Source organism: Taurulus bubalis (genome assembly GCF_910589615.1).
Source record: "Taurulus bubalis genome assembly, chromosome: 5".
NCBI classification, from domain to species: domain Eukaryota; kingdom Metazoa; phylum Chordata; class Actinopteri; order Perciformes; family Cottidae; genus Taurulus; species Taurulus bubalis.
The window spans coordinates 10,706,140-10,727,024 of NC_136593.1; the positions used below are offsets into that span (position 1 = coordinate 10,706,140).

The window sequence follows — 20,885 nt, forward strand, 5'->3', positions numbered from 1 at the left end:
TAGGTGTTTATAGCATCACTTACAGAAGCGCCAGAAGGTCCGGATGATCCGGGGGTCCCAGACTCTCCACGGGGTCCCTGAGCACCCTCAGGACCACGAGCACCAGTAGGACCAGCTTCTCCCTGGTGAGTAAAAGAGAGGAAAGAGGAAACACAATGTGTCATTAAATTAATATGTTTGCAAGGATCTTGGGAAGTTTGGTAAGTACATATAATAATTGGCAATCAGATAAAATAGATCCCACAGAATCCCACAGAAAAAGAAGCTACAAGTTACAAACTTTAACTGAATTTACCTTTTGTTTCCTTTCTTTTTATAAAAATAAAAAAATCAACTAAAATGAAAAAAGGGAAGGCTGCTAAGGAACAGAAACACAACCCTAAGCATAGAAATACACTTAGGTATTGCAAATATGTATTTCAAGTGGAACATTTTGCTCAAAAGAATTGAAGTTAGAAAAAGAAAGAAAAAATACCCCCATATGTGAAATGTGAAAGTGTTACTCATCCAATAATTTTGATTAGTTTTGATTAGTGTTGTGTAGTTGTTTAATATCCTCCTTGTAGCTGTTGTTTTGGGGCGTTGACCTTCACAGCCTTTTTATTCACACCATTATTTATCTGTCACAGTGGCTTGACAGAAAATACACAACGCTTTTGTCAAAAAAAAAATTCCACACAGAGCGTAAGAAACTTATTTCACTTGTGATGTGATGTAGTGTTTTATGTGACATCTTGCTTTGTTATTGTTCATACACATGTTTTAGCCTTTGGTACATCTAAATTGTGATCTTCTATGGTTTATGCATTGCATCATTGCAAACCTTTAACTAATATGTATTGTTATCTACTGCTTTTCATGATAAGAAATTGCCTGGTACCTAAACCTGTATGAATATGGATTTCCCTCTTAGCTTGTTGATCGATTTAGGTCCATCTGTATAAGTAGTGTTCTGACGAGCCCAGAGCATCAACACCAAATACATCAACTCTGTACACACACTATTCACATAATAATTCGATGAATGTACTGTTTAATATTGATTAATACATTGCATATTCATTTGAGAAAACTAAAATCAAACTGTTGTTCAGTAACACATGTTTTTTATGCTTATGTATTAGTAACATTTAAATGAACACAATTTTCTATCATCTGTTTTTTTTAAAGTGTGCTATCCAAAGCCAGGTGCATATTGTTTTGCAGACCTTATGGTTCAGTATGAAAATAGGACTAACCGAACCTGTGGATACTGAGGTTTTAACACACAGGTGGTTTGCAGCTTTTTCAGCATGTTGGTGAATTGAATTCCCACGCTACTGCTGCAGTTTTGTAGACTTTGCAGACTCAATAGTATGACATAATACAGTGTTTGGGGAAAATGGTTGGTGGAGTGTATACAATGTTTCTTTTCCCAAAGCCCGCTGTCAAGGTCAATATTTTACTGGCTCTGAAACTAAGGTGAAAAAGAGGACAAAGGAAGGAAGTCTGGCAGTTTTATGGAAAGTTAAAGGAAAAAAGTCTCTGCCATTTATAGGCAATAGCTTGGCTTTTACAAATAAACACTCAACTGGTTAAAAGGTTTCTTGGTTAGATCTTCTGTTTAGCAGCACTGTTTTTTGTTCAGTCAGGGTTAAGATAAGTATGTTGTTTTCGTCCAGCTAGCTTTTTATTGTGTTAGTCTTGGGACCTTTTTAACTACAAAGCCTTTCTTATGATACTCGGAGAGGAAAACACTAAAACGAGGCTGCATTTCATGAGCTCTCAGGATCCTGAAGGTACAGTATCATAGCGTAATGTGAGATTGTTAACATTCCTCACCGTGGGACACTTCCTAGAATACTATGAAGTCAGACAAAGACACACATTCACACACTGGTTTACAGATTCTCCTGCAGACAAACAATGTGTTTATGGATGTAAGCTGAAACGTTACGCAGATGCACAGACGCACATTCTGAGCCTAGCTTGCCTTGATTACTTTGAGGGGAACTCCTGGACTTTGTAAAGAGATACTCCATTTGTAATTCCTAAATGAATTCCCAAACTATCAAGGGGCTTGAAGAAAGCAAACCAGCAGCCCTGGGTCCTGGAGCGCAAAGCTGAGCCTGTCTGCCGTACAGGAGGGATAAATCAGATGCAAAGCAGAGAGAAAAGAAGAAATAGACAGCGAGAGGGAGTGAGAGAGGGAGAATAACACTTTAAAACCCACTCCTCACTAATTTTCCACACAGATGGAGCCTTAAAGCACTTTTCAATGCTGTCTCAGATTTCACTTAAGCATTTCAACTTGCCCCCACACAATCCTCCCTGAGCTGTGTACCGTCATTTTCTAAGACATTCACTTTGATTCAAGAACGTCTTATATTCTAACCACTGAATACACAAACCCCATCTTTTTGCATCTGCTACACACTACGTTGTTTTCGTAGAGAAAAAATCAAAAGGTTCAAAGTTGAATGCTGGTTAGTTTTTTTTCATACAGAGGAAGAGAGAGATACAGTTACTTACTCTCACTGGCATAATAACACAACAAAGGTGAAAGGAGGAAATAAGGGTACTTTTTAGGTAACTTCTTTTTGTCTTACCTTTGAACCAGGAGAGCCGGGGAAGCCTGGAGCTCCAGAGGGACCGACAGGGCCCTACAGAGAGGGAAAGACAGTCTGTCAGCTCAGCTATTAATAACTGACACATCCAGGTGTAGAGGTGTAGAGACTGCTGTGAGGCTTGTGTGTGGAGAGGTGGGGATGGAGTTCATACACAGTATTTCTTACCACATCTCAAACAAAATGATGCAAGTGAATTAAATTAGACTAAAAATGACACTTACTGGGGGGCCAGCAGGACCGGCCAAGCCATCATTTCCACGTGCTCCCTGAAATAAACAATATATTATCAGTATATGGTATCAAAAGCTTTTTTTATTTCATTCATTTTACACAAACTATTCAAATCAGGAAACTGGTGCAGAGGAGTAAAAGATTACGGCTTTGAGGTTAACTCCTCTTAATTACAGTACAATTATTATCAAGTGCCAATATACAAGTAAAATAACTCTTCTAAATGTATACTAAGAATATTCTGCCTAACTCTGTAGCAGACAGTAATAAAGCAAAGTGAAGCATCTAATCCATCTGGTTTTATAGATAAAAAGACGACACTCACAGACACTCCACTGGGTCCAGGACGACCTCTCTCACCAGGCAAGCCACGGGGTCCCTGTGTAGGTGAGGGAGAGCAGAAGATAACTTGCATCAGTTCACCATTATAACAGAGATTGGATGAGTACATATTTTATTTTTAAATGTTGTGTTTGTGATGTCCATAATTACGCACCATCGGTCCAGGAGCGCCATTCTCTCCGGTAGAACCAGACTCTCCCTAAAGAGAGGAAGAAATGTTTGGCTGTTAGTCAGGCAAGGCAACCTTCAAAAAAGCCAGTCTATTAGTCATATTTGCAACAACTGCTCTTCCTGAAATCAATGAAAAACAATATATTATATAGTATTTTCCTAGGCTGTATCTACTTTACTCTGGTCGCCACCGTCAACCCATACAGATAAACATACAGAGAAGCGGTGCCTTAATTAACTGGAAAACAGTGCGTACATACAAAGAATAACATCTCACCTTGGACCCAAGAGATCCAGTCTCTCCCTTTGCACCATCAAGACCGGAATAACCCTAAAAGAAAGAGCAGGGAGACAGTTAGGTAAACGACAAACAACCTTCTTATGGTCCTGGAAATCATGAATCGTCGACCAGCACACTCACTCTGTGTCCCTTGATGCCAGGCAGGCCAGGAGTTCCTGGGAATCCACGAGATCCCTGTGATGCAAGAGGAGAGAGGATAGAGGAGATTATCAAACAGTAGAGTACATGATTTGTTAGTTTATTTCATCCATAAAGGCAATCTGCATAGCAACATTTAAAATAAATAAATAATACTCCCATAATCTGGACATTGCAATTATATATGAGAGCGTTATACACGAAAACATCCACATCTGAGTTGAAATCATTAACCCAATCTTGATCATTAGAAAATATAAAATATGGCAAAAAACAGGCCACGCCATAGGTTAAGCTAACGCATGCCAGCCTAAAGTTGCCTACCCCTGCAGTAGAGTGAAAGAAGATGAACCTTAAAGTATAAAATAATGTTGCTAACAAGAATTCCTTTAGAATAGATTCCCCCCCCCCCCCCTTTCACACACACACACACACACACACACACACACACACACACACACACACACACACACACACACACACACACACACACACACAATAAATACGTTTTAAAGCATTTATTTACATTATCTATTGAAATGCACTTTAAAGTCCAGTTCTGGCTCAAACTAATATTGGCCACATGGGCTCTTCAGACCAAAAACAAAAATGGATTAAAAAAGTATAATCAATGTAACGTAAATATAAGTAAAAGTACATTGTTTGTTTGAGTTGAATATGTTATTTAGAAGTAACAGCATCACTATAACATATGTAAAGTTCATTAGAGTATAAATAAATATTCAGCTAAAAGTTGTTCAGTTTCCCCAAATCAGGCTGGTTGTAGATCACCAGAGAGACAAACAATAAAACCTCACAATAAGTGAGAGTCTTCTTTACCAACATGCTCAGTCAGTATGAATCAACAGGCTGAGAAATCTCACCTGAGGTCCAGCAGGTCCACGGTCGCCTGATTTGCCAGACTTGCCAGGCTCACCCTAAAGCAGAAACAGAGAGGAGAAGTTGTATTTAAAATGTAAATGTAAATTCATGAGTTTCATGCAAGTACTCCTTTTAGAAATACAATATGGTATTGTATATTTGATGTAGTTGATGTGATGGTGAGAGTGAGTGCTCCTAGTGGACGCAATGTGACATGTCATGTCTGCTGCCACCATGTGGCTAAACATAGGAATTACATTTATGATGTCTATGATCCCTGTGTCAAGTAAAAAAGCAATCTGTCAATTAGATGTTGAACAAATAAAGAAATAAATGTAAGCTTCAAAAAAGATCCGCTTATTGTTTCTATGTCTGACTGATGCAGTTTGGTAATCAATGTAATAATTAAATGAATATGGTACAAGCTTAGATGTATATGACATTGAAGGTTGTGTCTCATAGTACTATCATCGTTGCTGTATTAGTTTAACCCAGAATTGAAAAGTCCATGTACTGTTAATTTTGATTCAAACAATATATACAGTACAATGTAAAATACATTTGCACATTATTTAATGAATCCTGTATTTTTTATGGTGGTATTGCAGTACATGTTGAAAATAACATTACGATACAAAAGCAGTGAAATCAAATTATTTAGTTGTAAAAACATCAATATGAAGAACTAACAGAGACCAATAACCTCAATTCATCATGGGGACACTGTTATTTGTACTCTATGCCAGTATCCTTAAAAACAAATGAATACAAATGTGTTTTCAAATAAATATTAATATTAAATTATATCTATAAATATTATGTCTCAAATTATTTTGTCAAGTATAAAAAAGTAATACTAATTTACCTACAATATATAAACATGACAGTAAATCTGTAGGTTTTCAGTAAAATTTAGAGGACATTCAGCAGAGACGTTGATATTTTACAGAATATGATGATGACAGCAAATTATATGAGGATAGTCACTAAAGAAATGTCACTACGTATCAGTCTGGTCAGAGTTCCTACTTGTTGGTAACATATTAACAGTTTTATGAAGTTGTGACAGACACACTCACATCATCTCCGGGTTTTCCAGAAGGTCCGGTGGGGCCACGGGGACCCATGGGGCCCTATTAGTTAAGAGAAAACAAGCAGAGGTGAGACACGAGTTCCCACTCATAACCAACAGAGGGCAACATCACATAGTTCAGACTCATAATTCTTAGCATGTGGGGGAAACACCTGCTCTCTCATTACAAACAGCCCTGAATTACACTCATTGATACAAGCTGCCAACAATAATGTGTTTACTACTATTAATCATAAACAGCTGTGGCCGTTTTGTCTGACATTAATCAAAATTCTATTATCTTGCTGATCTGAATTACAATGACATTTGTTTTCTGATTAATCTGAGCATCTGTTTGGATAAAAGCATATCAAAGTTATGATATCCAGAGACAATAGTGACAATAGAATGATTTTAAATGAGATCAGAATCAGCAGGATCTATAGGCAAAATTAGGCCAAAAAGATGGAACTAATACTTCCATATCCTCGGCCCGAAATCCTTAATGCATCGCTCAGATGTGTATCACTTATGGTGTGTTGATGTGTCTATTGGTTCCGTTATTATTTTTCCATCTAAATTACTTTTCTCTCTCTGTTTCTTTGTGTCTTTGAATAAGTGCTTATGTTGAATAATACGCTGCCCTGCGACAATATAAATTAGGTTATAATACCAACCGGATTCAACTAATTCAAAACTTCTTGTTACAAATGTTCGGCTCTTGGGATTTCAAAAGCCCAAATGATCTCTGGTCTTCACAAACACGTGTGTGACCCATCTGCAACTGTCAAGTTATTTTCTGGAAAAAAGCCTGATTTTAATCACAGATAATGATCATAATACAGTGGCTGCATATCTGAACTCCCCAGGAGCAGATTAACACAGCAGTGGGGAGACTCTGTCTGTGTTGTCTACTCACTGAGGAAACGGGTCGGACAGAAGGACGTCAGGAAGCTTAGTTAGGGGGGATTACGGGTCGAGAAAACTAAAAGTAGGACTTGTAAGAAGAACAGAAAATGAAAATTAAATAAAAGGCGATTGGTTCTTCTGTGTTAGAGGAGTTATTTAAGGGGTATGACATTATCTGAATGAGCAGGAGAGGTGCAGCAAACCCTGGAAGCTGTCAGTGAGAAGATGGGGAAAAGAAAATGAGAATCATGGGAAATCTGCAGATCTGCTGAGGGCCAGAGAGGCGTCACACAGATTTTGGGATTGAGACATGAGCAGTGCACGCACTGACTGAAGAGGGTTGTAAATGTTGAAATTGAAGGAGCTGGCTGGTCAAACAGAGAAGGATGTAGAAGTAAGTGGTGAGCAGTGAAAGGTTAGAACGTGTTTGGAAACTTTATGGAAATGTAATTTAGCGAGAGTGAGGGAGCAGCGACTGAAGTTTCCACATGAAGAAGAAAAGAAAAGACGAAGATAAAAAAGGAGAGGAGGTTTAAAGGCTTTATAGAACAAGTATTTAAATTAAACCATGTAGTGAGGACTGGGAGGACTTGACTGGTACTCTATAGGATACTTACGGACTGTCCGGGCTCTCCAGCCTCCCCATGGTTGCCTTGGAAACCTTGTGGGCCCTGGGATGTAAAAAGAAGAGAGAGGCTGTTTGAGGAAAGTGAAGCTTTACATGCAGTGTCTGAGAGGAACAACATTATTACCATTTTAAATAACGTTTTAATCAAAAATACCAAAGGATTCACTGGTTTCAGCTTCTCAAACAAGATTTTCTGCTGGATCAATTCGTCGTCTGTAATAGTCAATTGAATATCTTTTTACTTTCATACTGTTTGTCGGGCAACTTGGGAATTACCCAAGTTTTTAAAGACCAAGCGATCAATTGATGATCAATTATTCGAAAAAGAAAAAGCCTAAAGAAAATCTGATAATGTTAAAAGTTAGTTGCGGCAATACATGTTACTTGAAATTACAACAGTTATATAAAGAATATAATAAAGATTAGTTATGTGGTAAATCTGTTAAATTTGTTGTTTAATTTAATTGCAGATCTTAATTTACAGCCTAAAAATAAAGTTTGTGAGATTGCAGTACAAATACATTCAATAATATCAAGTTCATATGCACCTGGAGCAGTACAGAGTAAAACTACATCAACAATTATCAATAAGTCCTGTGCACTGTATATTTGTCTATGTTGTCAAACTGCAGCTTCTCTAAATTATACTACATCCCGACAAATGTCATGTCATCTGTTTTGAGAAAGTCTCAAAGCAGTCAACGGTATCCAAAGAGAAAATACGCCTCTTCAAAAGTGTTTTCGGTGTGATTACACCATCAAGTTGAGGCACGTCAGATGGCATTGCCTACAACGTAATAGCTTTACTCAGGAGGCTGGGAGGGCTACAGGTAGATGTTGGTGCGGGCAAGAGCAGCAAAAGGCGAGTAAGCCCAGTCTGCTCTGTGAAATGTAAATTGTCAGGTGGAGAGGAAAAAGCCCCCCAGTCTGCAGCTGCGAGACTTAAGTATTCTCACTGGGTGTAAACATTTTTCTCTAACAGCCTGTGGTATGCTCACCTTGTTGGAGTGTGCAAAGGGACCGGTCATTTTGGGGTCATTATTGTGTTTGAAGACACTCAGGGGAAGTAGACAATGTGGCGTTTGTACGCGGCAGCAAGCACATTACTATTATGAGATTGAGCCTGGCCTGTCTGTGGTTGTACACAGGATCTAGTCTGCAGGTGCCTGCGGCTCGTGTGTTGTCTGGGGCGTACAGGAGGTACTTACAGGTGATCCGGCGGGGCCAGGTGGTCCTCTGGGACCCATAGGGCCCTGAGGGAGAGAAAAGAGACAAAGGACATAACATCAGGCTCACAACATGTAATCACATCCTTCAGAAGCATAAACTGTTTCACTACACAAAGACATAAAACACTAGTGCACAATTATTATTTATTTTCAATCGCAATTCTGAGAACGGACAAGTTTTTCTCGACTTGAATTCTGTTAGAAGCTTTAAAAACAATATCACCTGCTCTGCCCTGAAGCCACACAAAACTCAACGGCTCTACTTGTCAAATCCATAAATCGTTTGAAATTCCTCAGCTGCATTTGGACTTTCTCTCACTCTCACTCTCACTCTCCATCTCTTTAATTTTACTGGCAACGCCCCCTCCTTCTTCTCTCAGCTCTTTTTCCCCACCCGTTGCCCGTTTCTATAGTTCAAAGGTCACCAGTGGTGGTGCTCTAGAGGAGGGTTTGAACTCTATATGACTTCTTACACTTTAACATTGAATGTGAAACAACATCAAACGGAACTGTTGCATCAATGTTTCATGTGTAAATGTTAGATTTCAGGCATTACAACAGGAGATGAGATCTCTTCCACTAACGTCTCTCTGAATGAACCTAATCTCACACACGCCAAAGTCATTTATACTTCAACTTCATGCACCGCTGCCCAACAAGAGAACATCACATTCTATGGAGGTGATGAGCCAGATATCCACAGCTTTAGAAAGTCAGCTTTTCAAGGAACGATCGGACTGTAGGAGTTGGTGTCAATAAAGCTTCACAAAATTCTAAGTTTCTCAGTGAAAAAAACATCTGGATTCAGATTGCAACAGCTTTTCCTCTTGGATAAAAACATATTCCATTCAGTAGGCTTGCTTTTATAAACCCACATTTTAGCATCATGGTTTTACTGAACAAATCAAGGATGGCAGCCAAAGCAAATGTCACAGTGCACAGTGGTCCCCAGAAACTAATGAAAGTCGCCTTTCAGTGGGTGTAGGAAGCATTTAACCAGTGAGTAGAAACTTATAAATGGGCCTCTATAGCTTCTGGACTTGTGAATGTGTGTTTGAGAGACATGCACGCTTATGTGTGTGTGTGCATACATTTCAGTTAGTGCGTTGTTGGAGTTTTTGGTATGGAGGTGATGTGGGTAAGGGGTTATAAGTCTGACTTCCAGTCTGTTCTTTTACTGCTCCCCCCCAGCAGGCCTGCGAACGCCAATGTAAATGTGGGCTGACTTCAAAAAGACCCAGTATTGTGGCGAGCTCTCAGACAGACATGTGGAAGGACAGTCTGTAGGAGTGAAGCCACACAAACTGCAGGCTAGCTTTTGGGATCTGATTAATCCCCCGCCTCCCCTCCCCTCTTGGCTTCTCAAACTTCTGCTGGGCTGAGACTCTGTCCAGCTGCTCTGCGGCTCTCTAAACCAAAATAGCTCCCAGTGTGCTCCTCGCTCCATCTTGGGCAAGCTGCCATTACATACCCCGGCAGCAGCGTTTTTTCATGGGCTTCAAATATAATGATGATCAGCGGCTGTTTCCTCAATTTATAAAATGACTCTTCTGTACGCCATGTGAGGTGTTTATTTTCCATCAGGACCCAAAACTCTGTGGTTTCTTGTCTCCAACACTGTGGAGCTTAATCATTAACAAAGGAGGAGAAAAAACATGGCCGATGCTACAAATCACTGTGGTTTATCTTGAAACGGCTTCCTCACATCCTTGATGATTTAAAATCCTCCATGGGTATCTCCTCTCCAGGAGAAGACGACGACGATGATGATGATGATGTCCATTTAGTAGTTTTCATATTTGATAACCATGTGAAGATTCTCTAGTTCATGTAAGGACGTTGTTTGGGTTCCTCCAGAAAGGTAAAAGCGTAGGAGTTTCGATCAAGGATGCTTGCCAGAACAGATCTTCATTTGGGATTTTTAGGTGGAAAGACTTGCTCCTAACGCCTCCAAGGCTGTAGCATCCAGGCAGATACAGTACATAAGCAGCCGACTTTAAAACAACAACAACAACAACATGGGAGTGGCAGCAGGTCTCATCATCGCCCTCTCACCATTGGTCCTTGCATCACACCCATCTGTGCGCCGCCAGCTTTCTCGTCAAAACCACCCGCCATCTGAGCAGCAAAGTTCTGGAAAAGGCAAAAGAAAAGAAAGGTTGTTCATGTGCCTTTTATATATGTTGAAATTAAGCCTTTAAGGTCACACTGACTGCAGGGTAAAGCATCTAGTTGGAATATATGGAAGGCCAACAACAAAATGAAGGAGGATGCTGTGTCATTTTGGCAGGAGAGGATCATCTTATAATAGAATGTGAGCAGCAGAGCTTATTATGTGAATCCTGATGCAGACAGAGGAGAGACAGAGGGCATGTGAACAGTAGTCATCTCTCTCTCCTTCACAAAGAGTCTCCTTGTTTCTCTCCCCAAAAAAAGCTCCTTCCCCTCCCCTCCCCAAGTCTACCATACTGCCTCCTGCCCTTCTACCTCCCCTCCCCTCAATCCACCTCCTCCCTCCTTTTCTCTTACAAAGAATGAGAGGCATTCGATCTATTCTCTCTCTCTGCATCAACTCGCTGTTGTCTTTCTGCCTCCTCCCAATTTCCCACATCTTTTGTACTCATGGATTATTTCCTTGCTGCACTTTCCCATTCTCTCTGCTTATTCCACCCAGTCAAAGTGAACCCATTCTTGGTCTTGCATCTGTGTTCAACCTGTCAGCTCCCATGTCTGCAGTGAATGCTAACCCACCCCTGTTTGTCATGGGATACTCACTCCACCAAGGCCAGGGGGTCCATTAGGTCCAGCAGGTCCGGGGGGTCCGGGGTTTCCGGGGGTGCCAGGCTCACCATCTCTGCCACGAGGACCAAGGGTTCCCTGAAATAGGTAGATAATATTATAATAATAATATGATGCTTATTGTAAACTGAGATGACCAAATGATGCAAACGTCTAAGAATAAGCCAAACCTATATATCATTTGGTCCATAAAAATGTGAGAAAAAAGTAAAAAAAAAACACATGTCCAAGTTGACAAATTAAAATGTCTTGTTTTGTCCACTAATAGTCCAAAAATAGAACAGAAACAGCCAAAGGAAAATCTGATTTGAGAATCTGCATCTGATTTTTTGAGATGATCAAAATAGCTGTTGATTAATTTTCTGTTGATAAATTTACTGACTAATCTACAAATAATTTCTGCTCCTCCTCAAAAAAAGGAGATTATATTTTTATATGTGATTTTTTACAACTAAGAACACACATTGTATATGAAATGCAAATGCAAATCATATCATTGAGTAAATCATCCAGTTTAGTTGTAAACATATTATTATATTTACTTTCAACCCACATGCATGAGTACAGGAAAGTGTTAAATAATAATCGGTACAAGTAACCATTGATTAATTTCACGCCAATATTTGAACTGAGTAATACTGAGGCTAAACCATTACACGGTTGCTGGCAGACAACACACCACTCGACTGCTTTCGTCACAAACCGTTGACAGAAGCTTAATGCTCAGTCGAACCTTCTCCAAGCGGCACTGATGCTCTGCAAGAGTAAACACGACTACACCTGACCGGCTTGTGGCAAACAGAGAGTTCTGCTTTTTGAACTGAACCAAACCGTATATTTAAAAGTAAAAAGCTGGAGCTTTTTCACCCAAGATGCAAAGGTTATATGTCGAGCATGCTGATGGTTTATCAGACCCAATCAGACTACCTGGCATACCTCTGAGCATGTTTTGACAAATGCAAGGGGATCCTGAGCAAAGAATGTGCTGAACACCTAAAGGCTGCTTAACCTCTGCTGGCCAAAACTCAACTCGCTTTGTGCTTAAATCTGTATAAACAAGAGTACAAGAGATAAACTCCTCGCCTGCAGCCATTATCACATCCAAGTGTTGTTAGGTTAATGCGATAATCAAAGCCTGGCGTAGTGCGGCGACAATCATTTCCCCCACTGACTGACTTGAGGGCCTCAGAGAGAAGCAGCGATTTACATTATGAGTCTCAGACAGTCCCACATTTGTTAAACAACCCAGACGTCAGTAGACCACACAGCCTAATGGAAACGACACATGACTAGTGAGACTGAGCGGCTCAATGAAAGGCTGCCATTCTGCAGACCTGCAAGCTGTAGCAGATACCCCATCCACCCGTACCCCCTAAAGACCTTAAGCTATCAGATTCAATAGGACATACTGTACTTCTGAAAAGAGCCGCTTGTGGGTCTACTTTTTGGTGTGAAAATGATATTTTTGACATTTTTTTAATTTTTAGAACTGACCTTCTCTCCCTTGTCTCCTCTCGATCCACGGTGTCCTTGCTCTCCTGGTGGGCCCTGGTGAGCGGGAGACAGCCGATAACTTCAGGTGTTAACTCATGTACATGTGAGCTGCAGAAACAGCTGTGAACTCTGCTGCTGTTATGTCAGATCAGATTGTAATACCAGTATGGGTACTTTCAATGCAGTCTGTTTCTATTTTAAATGATCTATACAAATTGTAAGAGCTTTCCAAGAAAAGGTGTATGAATGCAGAAATTGGTGGATACCATTGGGCCACCTGGTCCTCTTGGTCCTACAACCTGGTCAAGCAAAGGATAGAAAAAAATAGAAAAGAAAATGTCAGAAAATGTAATTGTAACATATGAAGGCCTGTTGCAGTGCACAGACTGAATGCTAAATTGGGCCCACCTCTAAAGCTTACATTCACCAGATGTATTTGCACATGTGACGTTTAGATCACTTTGCCCACGGAGGGGAAACATTATCTTTCTTCCATCAGACTAAGCTTGTTAATTGCTAATCTCTTCGGGCAAAGCATTATAAGAAACATACAATAAACAATGCCTTCTTATTTCCGGCCATGCACTTGCATTCCCTCTGGAGGGGTAAAGCATTTCCAGGTGCGGCGCTGCAGCAGCAGGGAGTTTACTTTTTTTCTCTGCTGGCCTTTGGAGATCTTTAAGGAGGATTGTATGGAGGCCTTATTGTGCTTGGCTGTCTTCCTGACGAGTGGGCAACAGACCTGCCTCCTCTCTATTTCACTCAACCTAATTTATTTCTTATAATGGTAGTATTAATACAAAATGATATTCGTATTCCTTCCATTACGAACAACTAGTACACAAATCCACTGCCAGAGATAACGTGCAACAACAGTGATGGAATGAAACTTTAGTACAAATTTTATGCACTTGAGTATTTCTATTACATAAAAGTTGATTCTGCTACATACTAGCTAAAACATTTGTACTTGCTATTCCCTTTATTTGACAGCTTTCATAACAAATTACTTTGCAGATTTGGATTTTACACACTGAGCATATCAATATTTATAAAACATGATGCACTGTATGATTAAACTGCCCAACAGAACGTGGAATAGTTCAGATTCAGTCAAATTCGACACACTTACATGAATGCATCAGTATTATAAATATTTTAGTGAAATTCAAATAGTACGCCCGTTGGTCCATTTAAACAACATACTACTTTGGTACATTCTGCTAATAATATATTTTCTATGCTGGACTTTTACTTGTTGTGGTGTATTTTTTATATTGCTATGTTTTACCTAAGTAAAGGATCTGAATACTTCCTCCACCAGTGACTACCAATAAGGGGTTGTAAGTGTTTCATGTAATGATGAAATAAATCTCTACCTCAGACATGAAACTCCAAACAATTCAACAATTGACAAAAGAACATTTGCATTATAGTGTTGTGTGGTGTTAACTTACATCGGTAATGTCTCCGGGTTCACCTTTCTGACCCTGATGTTGAAAAGATAAAGCATAGAAACAGCAATTAGGATTAGGATTTTCTTCTACATATTTTATAACCCTGCCCCTGAGAAACTATTTGAACAGCACATCCAAACTTTGAACTTTGAAACTGGTCAATGGCAACATTTTGATAATAAGTATCCCCTACAGTATCCTTAGATACATAAATATGGCACACAGTGCAGAGGAGGAAATAACTATTATCCATCTGACAAAGCTCCTTCACATCAAAGTCTCATCTAAATCCATAAACCACAGGGAAGTCCTGCAGCACCGATGTGAGTCTGGGAGAGATACAGATTTAATTGCAGGTGCTGGTGAGCTTCCTTTTGCACACACACACACACACACACACACACACACACACACACACACACACACACACACACACACACACACACACACACACACACACACACATCATCATCATCTTAATTTTCTTCAGGGTCTCACCTTAGCTCCAGGTGCTCCTGTTATGTGGTCAAGTGGGTCAGAGGGGAAAAAACAGATCCCAGTTAGCGAATGGATTATACAAAAACAATCCATGAAGGTCACACAAAACCCAGGAAGTCTACATGCGCTGATAGCCAATTGTACTTTCTTAAATTAAACTACATAACGACCACCACCAAATCACATTTGTGGCACCCGAAGAGCCCATCAGGATTGAAAAAGTGTTGGTTGAATCACCATCTTAAGCTCGAAGCAGAAGCAAAACAGCTGCAGGTAAAAGAGAAAGATAGGAAGCAAAAGAATTGGAATAGCCAATTTCAGATAATTTAATCTGATGGAGGCCATCGCTGGACTTTTGTTTTCATATTTCAAAGCATTCTAATAAGCATTGTTAACGCTATATAGATATATAGTTAACTATATATAGATACTGTATATAGCAATATAGATAAACAATGAGTTTGCTTATTCTTTAGGGGAGGGCTAGGTATCGTTGCAAATATTTTTTTACAAAACCCTATTTTCATTTCTCAAAAGAATCAAACTTCTCAAAAGTTAATTCAAGTAGCTGTAAAGGACATTTGCCTCCATGAAATAAACTAAAATCTAAATAGAAATCAAGAACTATCAAGTCACATCATAAGTAAACAAGATTGTGAATCTGACAGATGTTTAACGCCACTTGACAGTGTTTTGATCGTCAGTGGAATCAACACATTTTGGTCAATACAAAAAAAGTATTGAGGTTCAATAGCCAGCCCTATTTTAAGGTAGTTGCTAACTTTAAATTATGCTTCACATATTACATACTTCTTACTAAGCACTTAATTTTGCCTTTAATGAAAGATAATGTATAAAGCATATTAATCAACAAGCATGCATTGCAAACAGTGACACTTCTGATTTCACGTACGCTCCCCAACTAGCTGTGTTTGTTTTTCCAAAGCTGACCTCTCAGGAGAAAATGGCAGTTTTAAATGTGGTGAATAGCTCCTTCCAAAAGTCTCAGTAGAGTGTCACAGTTTTTCTTGCTATTGGATCTGCAGAAATCCTCAGAGAGGATATAGAGTAGAAATGCGAGGCTGCGTCTGCTTGACTGAGGTATTTCCTTAATGACTCCCACATGTTTTCATAATACTCATGGAAGGGGAGAGTATTCAAACAAGATGGGGCCAAGGTGAGCCGGCTATGGAAAAATTACGTTGAGGTAGCATTTCACTGAAATCTGGTCAGATGTGTCACTGTTGTCTTTTATTTCTCATCATTTGTTTGCTTTGGGGGTAGAAAACTGGATTCAAATCAAAGGTTGAAATATAGTATTGGTCCTATTCAATCCATTAAGTGTTAAAAAGTTAATGGCCAACCTTTGATTAATACCAAATCCCCCATGTGTCATTTTCTCCCCAGAATAAACAATATGATCTTGTAGAGTAATTTATTTATGAGAGGTGTGAGATAAATAAATTACGACCAATGGGTGGAGACTGGTCAGCAGCGCAGATGGGGCAACACTCTCCGAATGGGATTTCAGGTTTGGGGCAGTCTTTTAGATCCTCGCAGACAATTTCATCACACAGGACGGTTCCAGTGTCACACACACAGATGCGACAAGGCTCTGGTTTCCACACGTCCTTGTCGCTATAGCGCTGTCCATCTTGTAAACAGCTAATAACATCCTCCTCTGTGTGTGAGGTCATAGAGAGGGACACACAGAGGCCAAGGCAGGTGGATGGTGGGAGGAAAAAAGGATATTATGCATCAGGTATGAAATGCAGTCACTGCAATGTGTTACTCATAAACAACAACTAGCATATTTACTGTTACTCATAAAGTGTTGTGAAGATATGAAGCAAAGTAAATCATGTTTTGTTTAGGTGGTAAACACATGCAAGTGCATCAACAGGTACCTCACCGTGTGCATACAAGAAAAAAACATGTTAAACTTAAACCAAAGAAATGATCCAAAAACATATTCTTCTTGAAAACAATTCCATTTGACATTTCATTGAGCTTGATTTGTGATCATCTCCTGTATCATGTTTAACAAACCTATTGAATAACTTTTAAAAATGTAAATTTCTTATCAACACAATTTCTACACAAATATTCCGGGGTTTCACGGTCTCCATTTGGGCTTCAACTAATAATTATGTATGCCCATTGTATTGGTATTGATGAATCTACTCATCATTTTTTCTATAAAATAGACAAAATGATATATTCAAGTTGTTTAGCAGTCCAAATCCCAACGATATTCAGTTTATAAGCATCATATCGTCACATTTCATTCATAAGCAAAAGCTAAATGACTTAAACAATAAATCATTTTTCAAAATAGTCTCTGAATTCTTATTGTCAAATGACTAATAGATTAATTGACTAATCGTTGCAGCTCTTGTCGGCCTAAACCGCAACTTCCCTGGTTCAAATCCAGCTGTTACACCTTGTTACATGTCACCCCCTCTCTTCCCTCCATGTGTTCTGTCTGCCAACCAACTACACACTACGACTATTGATTAAAGGCCAAACTAAAAATCATCCCAAAAGCCATCTTAAAGAAGCAACAATCTCTTGTTCCATAATTCCATTTATCAATAACCAACACTGAGATAAGTTATTGAAATCACAAACAAGCAACCTCTCAAACAGTCACTGGGTGGCAGTGTAACATCACAGAATCACAGCTAAGTGAGACCTGCAGGAAACCTCCAATAACTTCACAGGAGCTGAAGACCATGTGCCTAAATTCCTCCGCAAGATAAATATAGGGCGAGTTTACATCGCAGGAGACACCCTAAACAGACTTTTCATTCAGTAAATGAAACATGTTTAGATTGCTCAGACCACAGCTTGGCAAAGAGAACACAGCTGGATGTGATGGAAGCTGGCCATGCTTCAATACAGGTACTGTACTTGCTCTAAATCACACCACTCAAGAAAATGTTAGAATGGATTCAGTAAGTAGCCATATCCCTGTTCATTTTCCAGTCTGACAGCTTCCTAAAAAGTCAACAGAAGGCCAAACAGTTGCTCAATGAAATGCTCTGATTGTAGCCTCTGAACCTGCACTGAGAGGTGAAAGTGGTCGACCCTCCAAAAGAAAAGCCTCAAGGTTCGGACTGCCGAGAGTGTGAGGAGAAGGAGCAAGTACAGTAGCTATATTTACCTTTGAGCCCTGCTTAAGTCTAGGTAACCTGATGGACCTTAGCAGCAATGAATGAGGTCTTTCTGGAAAGGGACAGAGTGGGCAATTCACAAACTATTGCCTTGTATAAACACGGGGCACACTTTAAACCCCTTCTGGAAGCCATAATTGTGTCAGATGCCAATTCAAACACGCCAGAGAGAAGAAGAAAAAATGGTCTTCCTGCATGCACATACCTTGCAGGTTTGACATTTACTGTCAAAAGACTGCACCTGTCCTTTCATTGGCTCTCAAATATGAAAGATTCTCCTGATATTCAGGGACAAGGGCTCCTCTGTATACTGCAGAGTTGGGAGAAAGCTGGCTTTTCGTCACTGAGGATACTTTGCAAGTCTCCTCTCCCATGTGTTGGCAGCCATACTGTTTTCCAGGAGAGTAAAATGAACAATGAAAATAGTAAAGTTAACCCAGGTGTACTTCGAGGACATTAGAGTCAACTTTATTTTTACTGTATTTGGTAACTTTCAGGCTCTTGACCTCTCCTACTCTCACCTGATTAACTTCATGGGCTCCTTAGTCAGCAGCCACACAGCTGATGGGTAAAGAACCCCTGACCCTCTAAGTGACTTGGGGCCATTGAACCTGCTGTGCTGAGGTCACAATCAGACCTCTTTACCACTTCAGATACATGTCTGCCTCCAGTTGACACTGAGGAAAGAAAGGCATTATATCTAGGGGACTTTACCGCTGAAAGGGTAACCTGAGACTTGCAATTGTTTTTCCCCATTTTCTTCTTGGAAAATACACCTTTGCATTGCTTTAAAAGTCCCTTGTATTTTTCCAATCACCTATCTCTTGCACCTTGGCTTTGTTTCTCCCTGGGCTGACTGTCACAGTGTATGGGTAATCTTTTACGCAGATGGAAATCCTGAAATCACATGGAAAATTATTTCTGGCTCCAATCTGCTGGCATACCTTTGAGCTCAAATGTCCCTTGAGGATGCTAAAATCAATACCGATGAGGAATGATCCCATTTCAGTTTTATTCAAATAACTGCAGAGACAGTAGAAAGTATGCAGGTATGAATAATGATAAAAAAGGCTATTAGATTCTTAATAAAGACAATATTAGATTAATTGCCTTTAAAACCCCTTTTTAGGGAAATTTCGGTTATTAGTTCACCTTTCCGCCCCAACAAGCCAGGATTCGCCTGGATGCCCTCTGACAGCAATGGAATGTTAACACTTTTCACCAAAGGCCCTTGAGCCTGACCACCTTTCACTTTTTGCCCATCCCCTCCCACTCTCACCCTCTCCATTAAGTGAATCTGCAGCTAAAACGAGAGCCCGTCAAGGCCCCTAAAGCACCCACAGGTGTCTGGCAGCTTAACCTAAGAAAGGAGGGGGAGGTAGGGTAAACCATTTGGCTCCACTGTAGGGGATTCAAACCTCAATCTTTATGATGTTCGCTTTTCAGAGTCTAAACTTCAACAATAATGAATAACTACTGTAACAACGAATTAACATAAATACAAAATGAATCCACAGAAACAAGAAATCTAACGTCTCGTGCCCAGTGCGCGTTATTTTGCGTAAACTTGCCACATCTCTCCATCCATTGCATAACTTTTACGCACGTCCACAACTCTGCTATTTTGAGTTGTATCGCACCTGCAGCTATACAGTAAGATCAGCACATTGGTAGAGAGAAGGTCCACAATCATCATCAATCAATTAACTTTGCCTGCAACAATGTATCCAAACAATCATGAACTTTTGTGCGTAAAAGGTGCCAGGGAAAAAACAAATCACTCCAAGCACCAACACTTGCACAAATATTAAAAGCGCAGGTGCTGCACTTAAATATCAACCTGTTGCAAAAGAAAATACACTTTATGACAACGTTGGCTTTTCTCCACTTTTCTTCACAGCTGTTTGAGAGAAATAAAACAATCACTTACGGTCGTCCTCTTGACATCTTACAACGGCTAATAGACAAACTTGGGTTGCTACAAGTAGCAGTACAGTCCTCGAATCCATAAAGCTGAACATGTCTAAATATTAGACATGCAGGGCCCACGAGGGAGAAAGGAAAGTGCCAAGGTATCGGAGGCTTCTCGCAGTATTTAGTGTGTGTGTCCCCAGTTACAAAATCGAAACATTCGATATTCACAGTTCCCAAAAGCCAATGAGGGAATCCAGCGGCAGGACCTGGACCTGCAGCAGAAATTCAGCACCGACCGCTTCGGGTCAGACGCTGTAGTTTTATGTCCCCGTTGCCTTCAATGATTCTTCGTATATTCCCAAATATCAGTCCGGCCCCTTACCCCCTGTCGGGCTGAAATCTGAGCCCCATTTCCCTCCCATTCTGTCTCCCAGGTTCCATTATTCCGGTCTCAGACCCCTCCTTTCTCCACGTGCTGCTACTGAACCCAAAAAAAACTCTGAAACTTTTCCCCGTAACCTTGATGCCACCCCCTTCCTCCCCTGCCTTGCTCATCGAAAGCGATGTCAGACTCACTTCGTTACGCTAATTGAAGGCGGTTTTTTATTTTGAAAGGCAGATCTGGGACCTTTCTTCAATAAATTAGACTGTTGTAAAGGCAAATATTATATTTTGTGTGGGAAAGATAAGTGCCAGAAAGATACTAGCCATATTTGAGAAGGGTACCTTGAGGTGATGGTTACATCAGATGCATGTGGAAATGTAATAAAGTACAACAATGAGCATGAAGTCATAATTATAAGAAATTAAACACAAAAGAAACAAACAATCCAATTCAACAAGATAAGATAGATTATACCATATAAATTAAAGTTTAAATACTGTAATGTACAAATAATGCACAGTTTGATGCATGATAATAATGCAAAATGTGTATAAAAAGCCCCACAACCCAACATTAATACACGTTGAAGGCATTATTAGTTCATGTCGTTACTACACACTTAATGGTTCATGAAGTTATGACAGTTCCTG

The 20,885-nt window shown here is 39.9% G+C and overlaps 1 protein-coding gene across 1 annotated transcript in view; it reads right to left on the bottom strand.

The window, feature by feature from the left end:
* col2a1b (collagen, type II, alpha 1b) overlaps positions 1 to 19,957 on the bottom strand; it is a gene marked incomplete at its 5' end in the record, with an annotated part of 45,613 nt that extends 25,656 nt beyond the window's left edge. The window contains 19 exons of the mRNA XM_079218532.1: positions 24 to 122; positions 2,589 to 2,642; positions 2,831 to 2,875; positions 3,166 to 3,219; positions 3,337 to 3,381; positions 3,631 to 3,684; positions 3,775 to 3,828; positions 4,677 to 4,730; positions 5,754 to 5,807; positions 7,273 to 7,326; positions 8,492 to 8,536; positions 10,568 to 10,645; positions 11,288 to 11,389; positions 12,806 to 12,859; positions 13,072 to 13,104; positions 14,263 to 14,295; positions 14,761 to 14,777; positions 16,229 to 16,441; positions 19,867 to 19,957. Of these exons, the coding sequence (XP_079074658.1) occupies positions 24 to 122; positions 2,589 to 2,642; positions 2,831 to 2,875; positions 3,166 to 3,219; positions 3,337 to 3,381; positions 3,631 to 3,684; positions 3,775 to 3,828; positions 4,677 to 4,730; positions 5,754 to 5,807; positions 7,273 to 7,326; positions 8,492 to 8,536; positions 10,568 to 10,645; positions 11,288 to 11,389; positions 12,806 to 12,859; positions 13,072 to 13,104; positions 14,263 to 14,295; positions 14,761 to 14,777; positions 16,229 to 16,441; positions 19,867 to 19,957 (1,233 nt within the window). The remainder of the gene's footprint in view (positions 1 to 23; positions 123 to 2,588; positions 2,643 to 2,830; positions 2,876 to 3,165; positions 3,220 to 3,336; positions 3,382 to 3,630; positions 3,685 to 3,774; positions 3,829 to 4,676; positions 4,731 to 5,753; positions 5,808 to 7,272; positions 7,327 to 8,491; positions 8,537 to 10,567; positions 10,646 to 11,287; positions 11,390 to 12,805; positions 12,860 to 13,071; positions 13,105 to 14,262; positions 14,296 to 14,760; positions 14,778 to 16,228; positions 16,442 to 19,866) is intronic.
* Between the last annotated feature and the right edge of the window lie 928 nt (positions 19,958 to 20,885).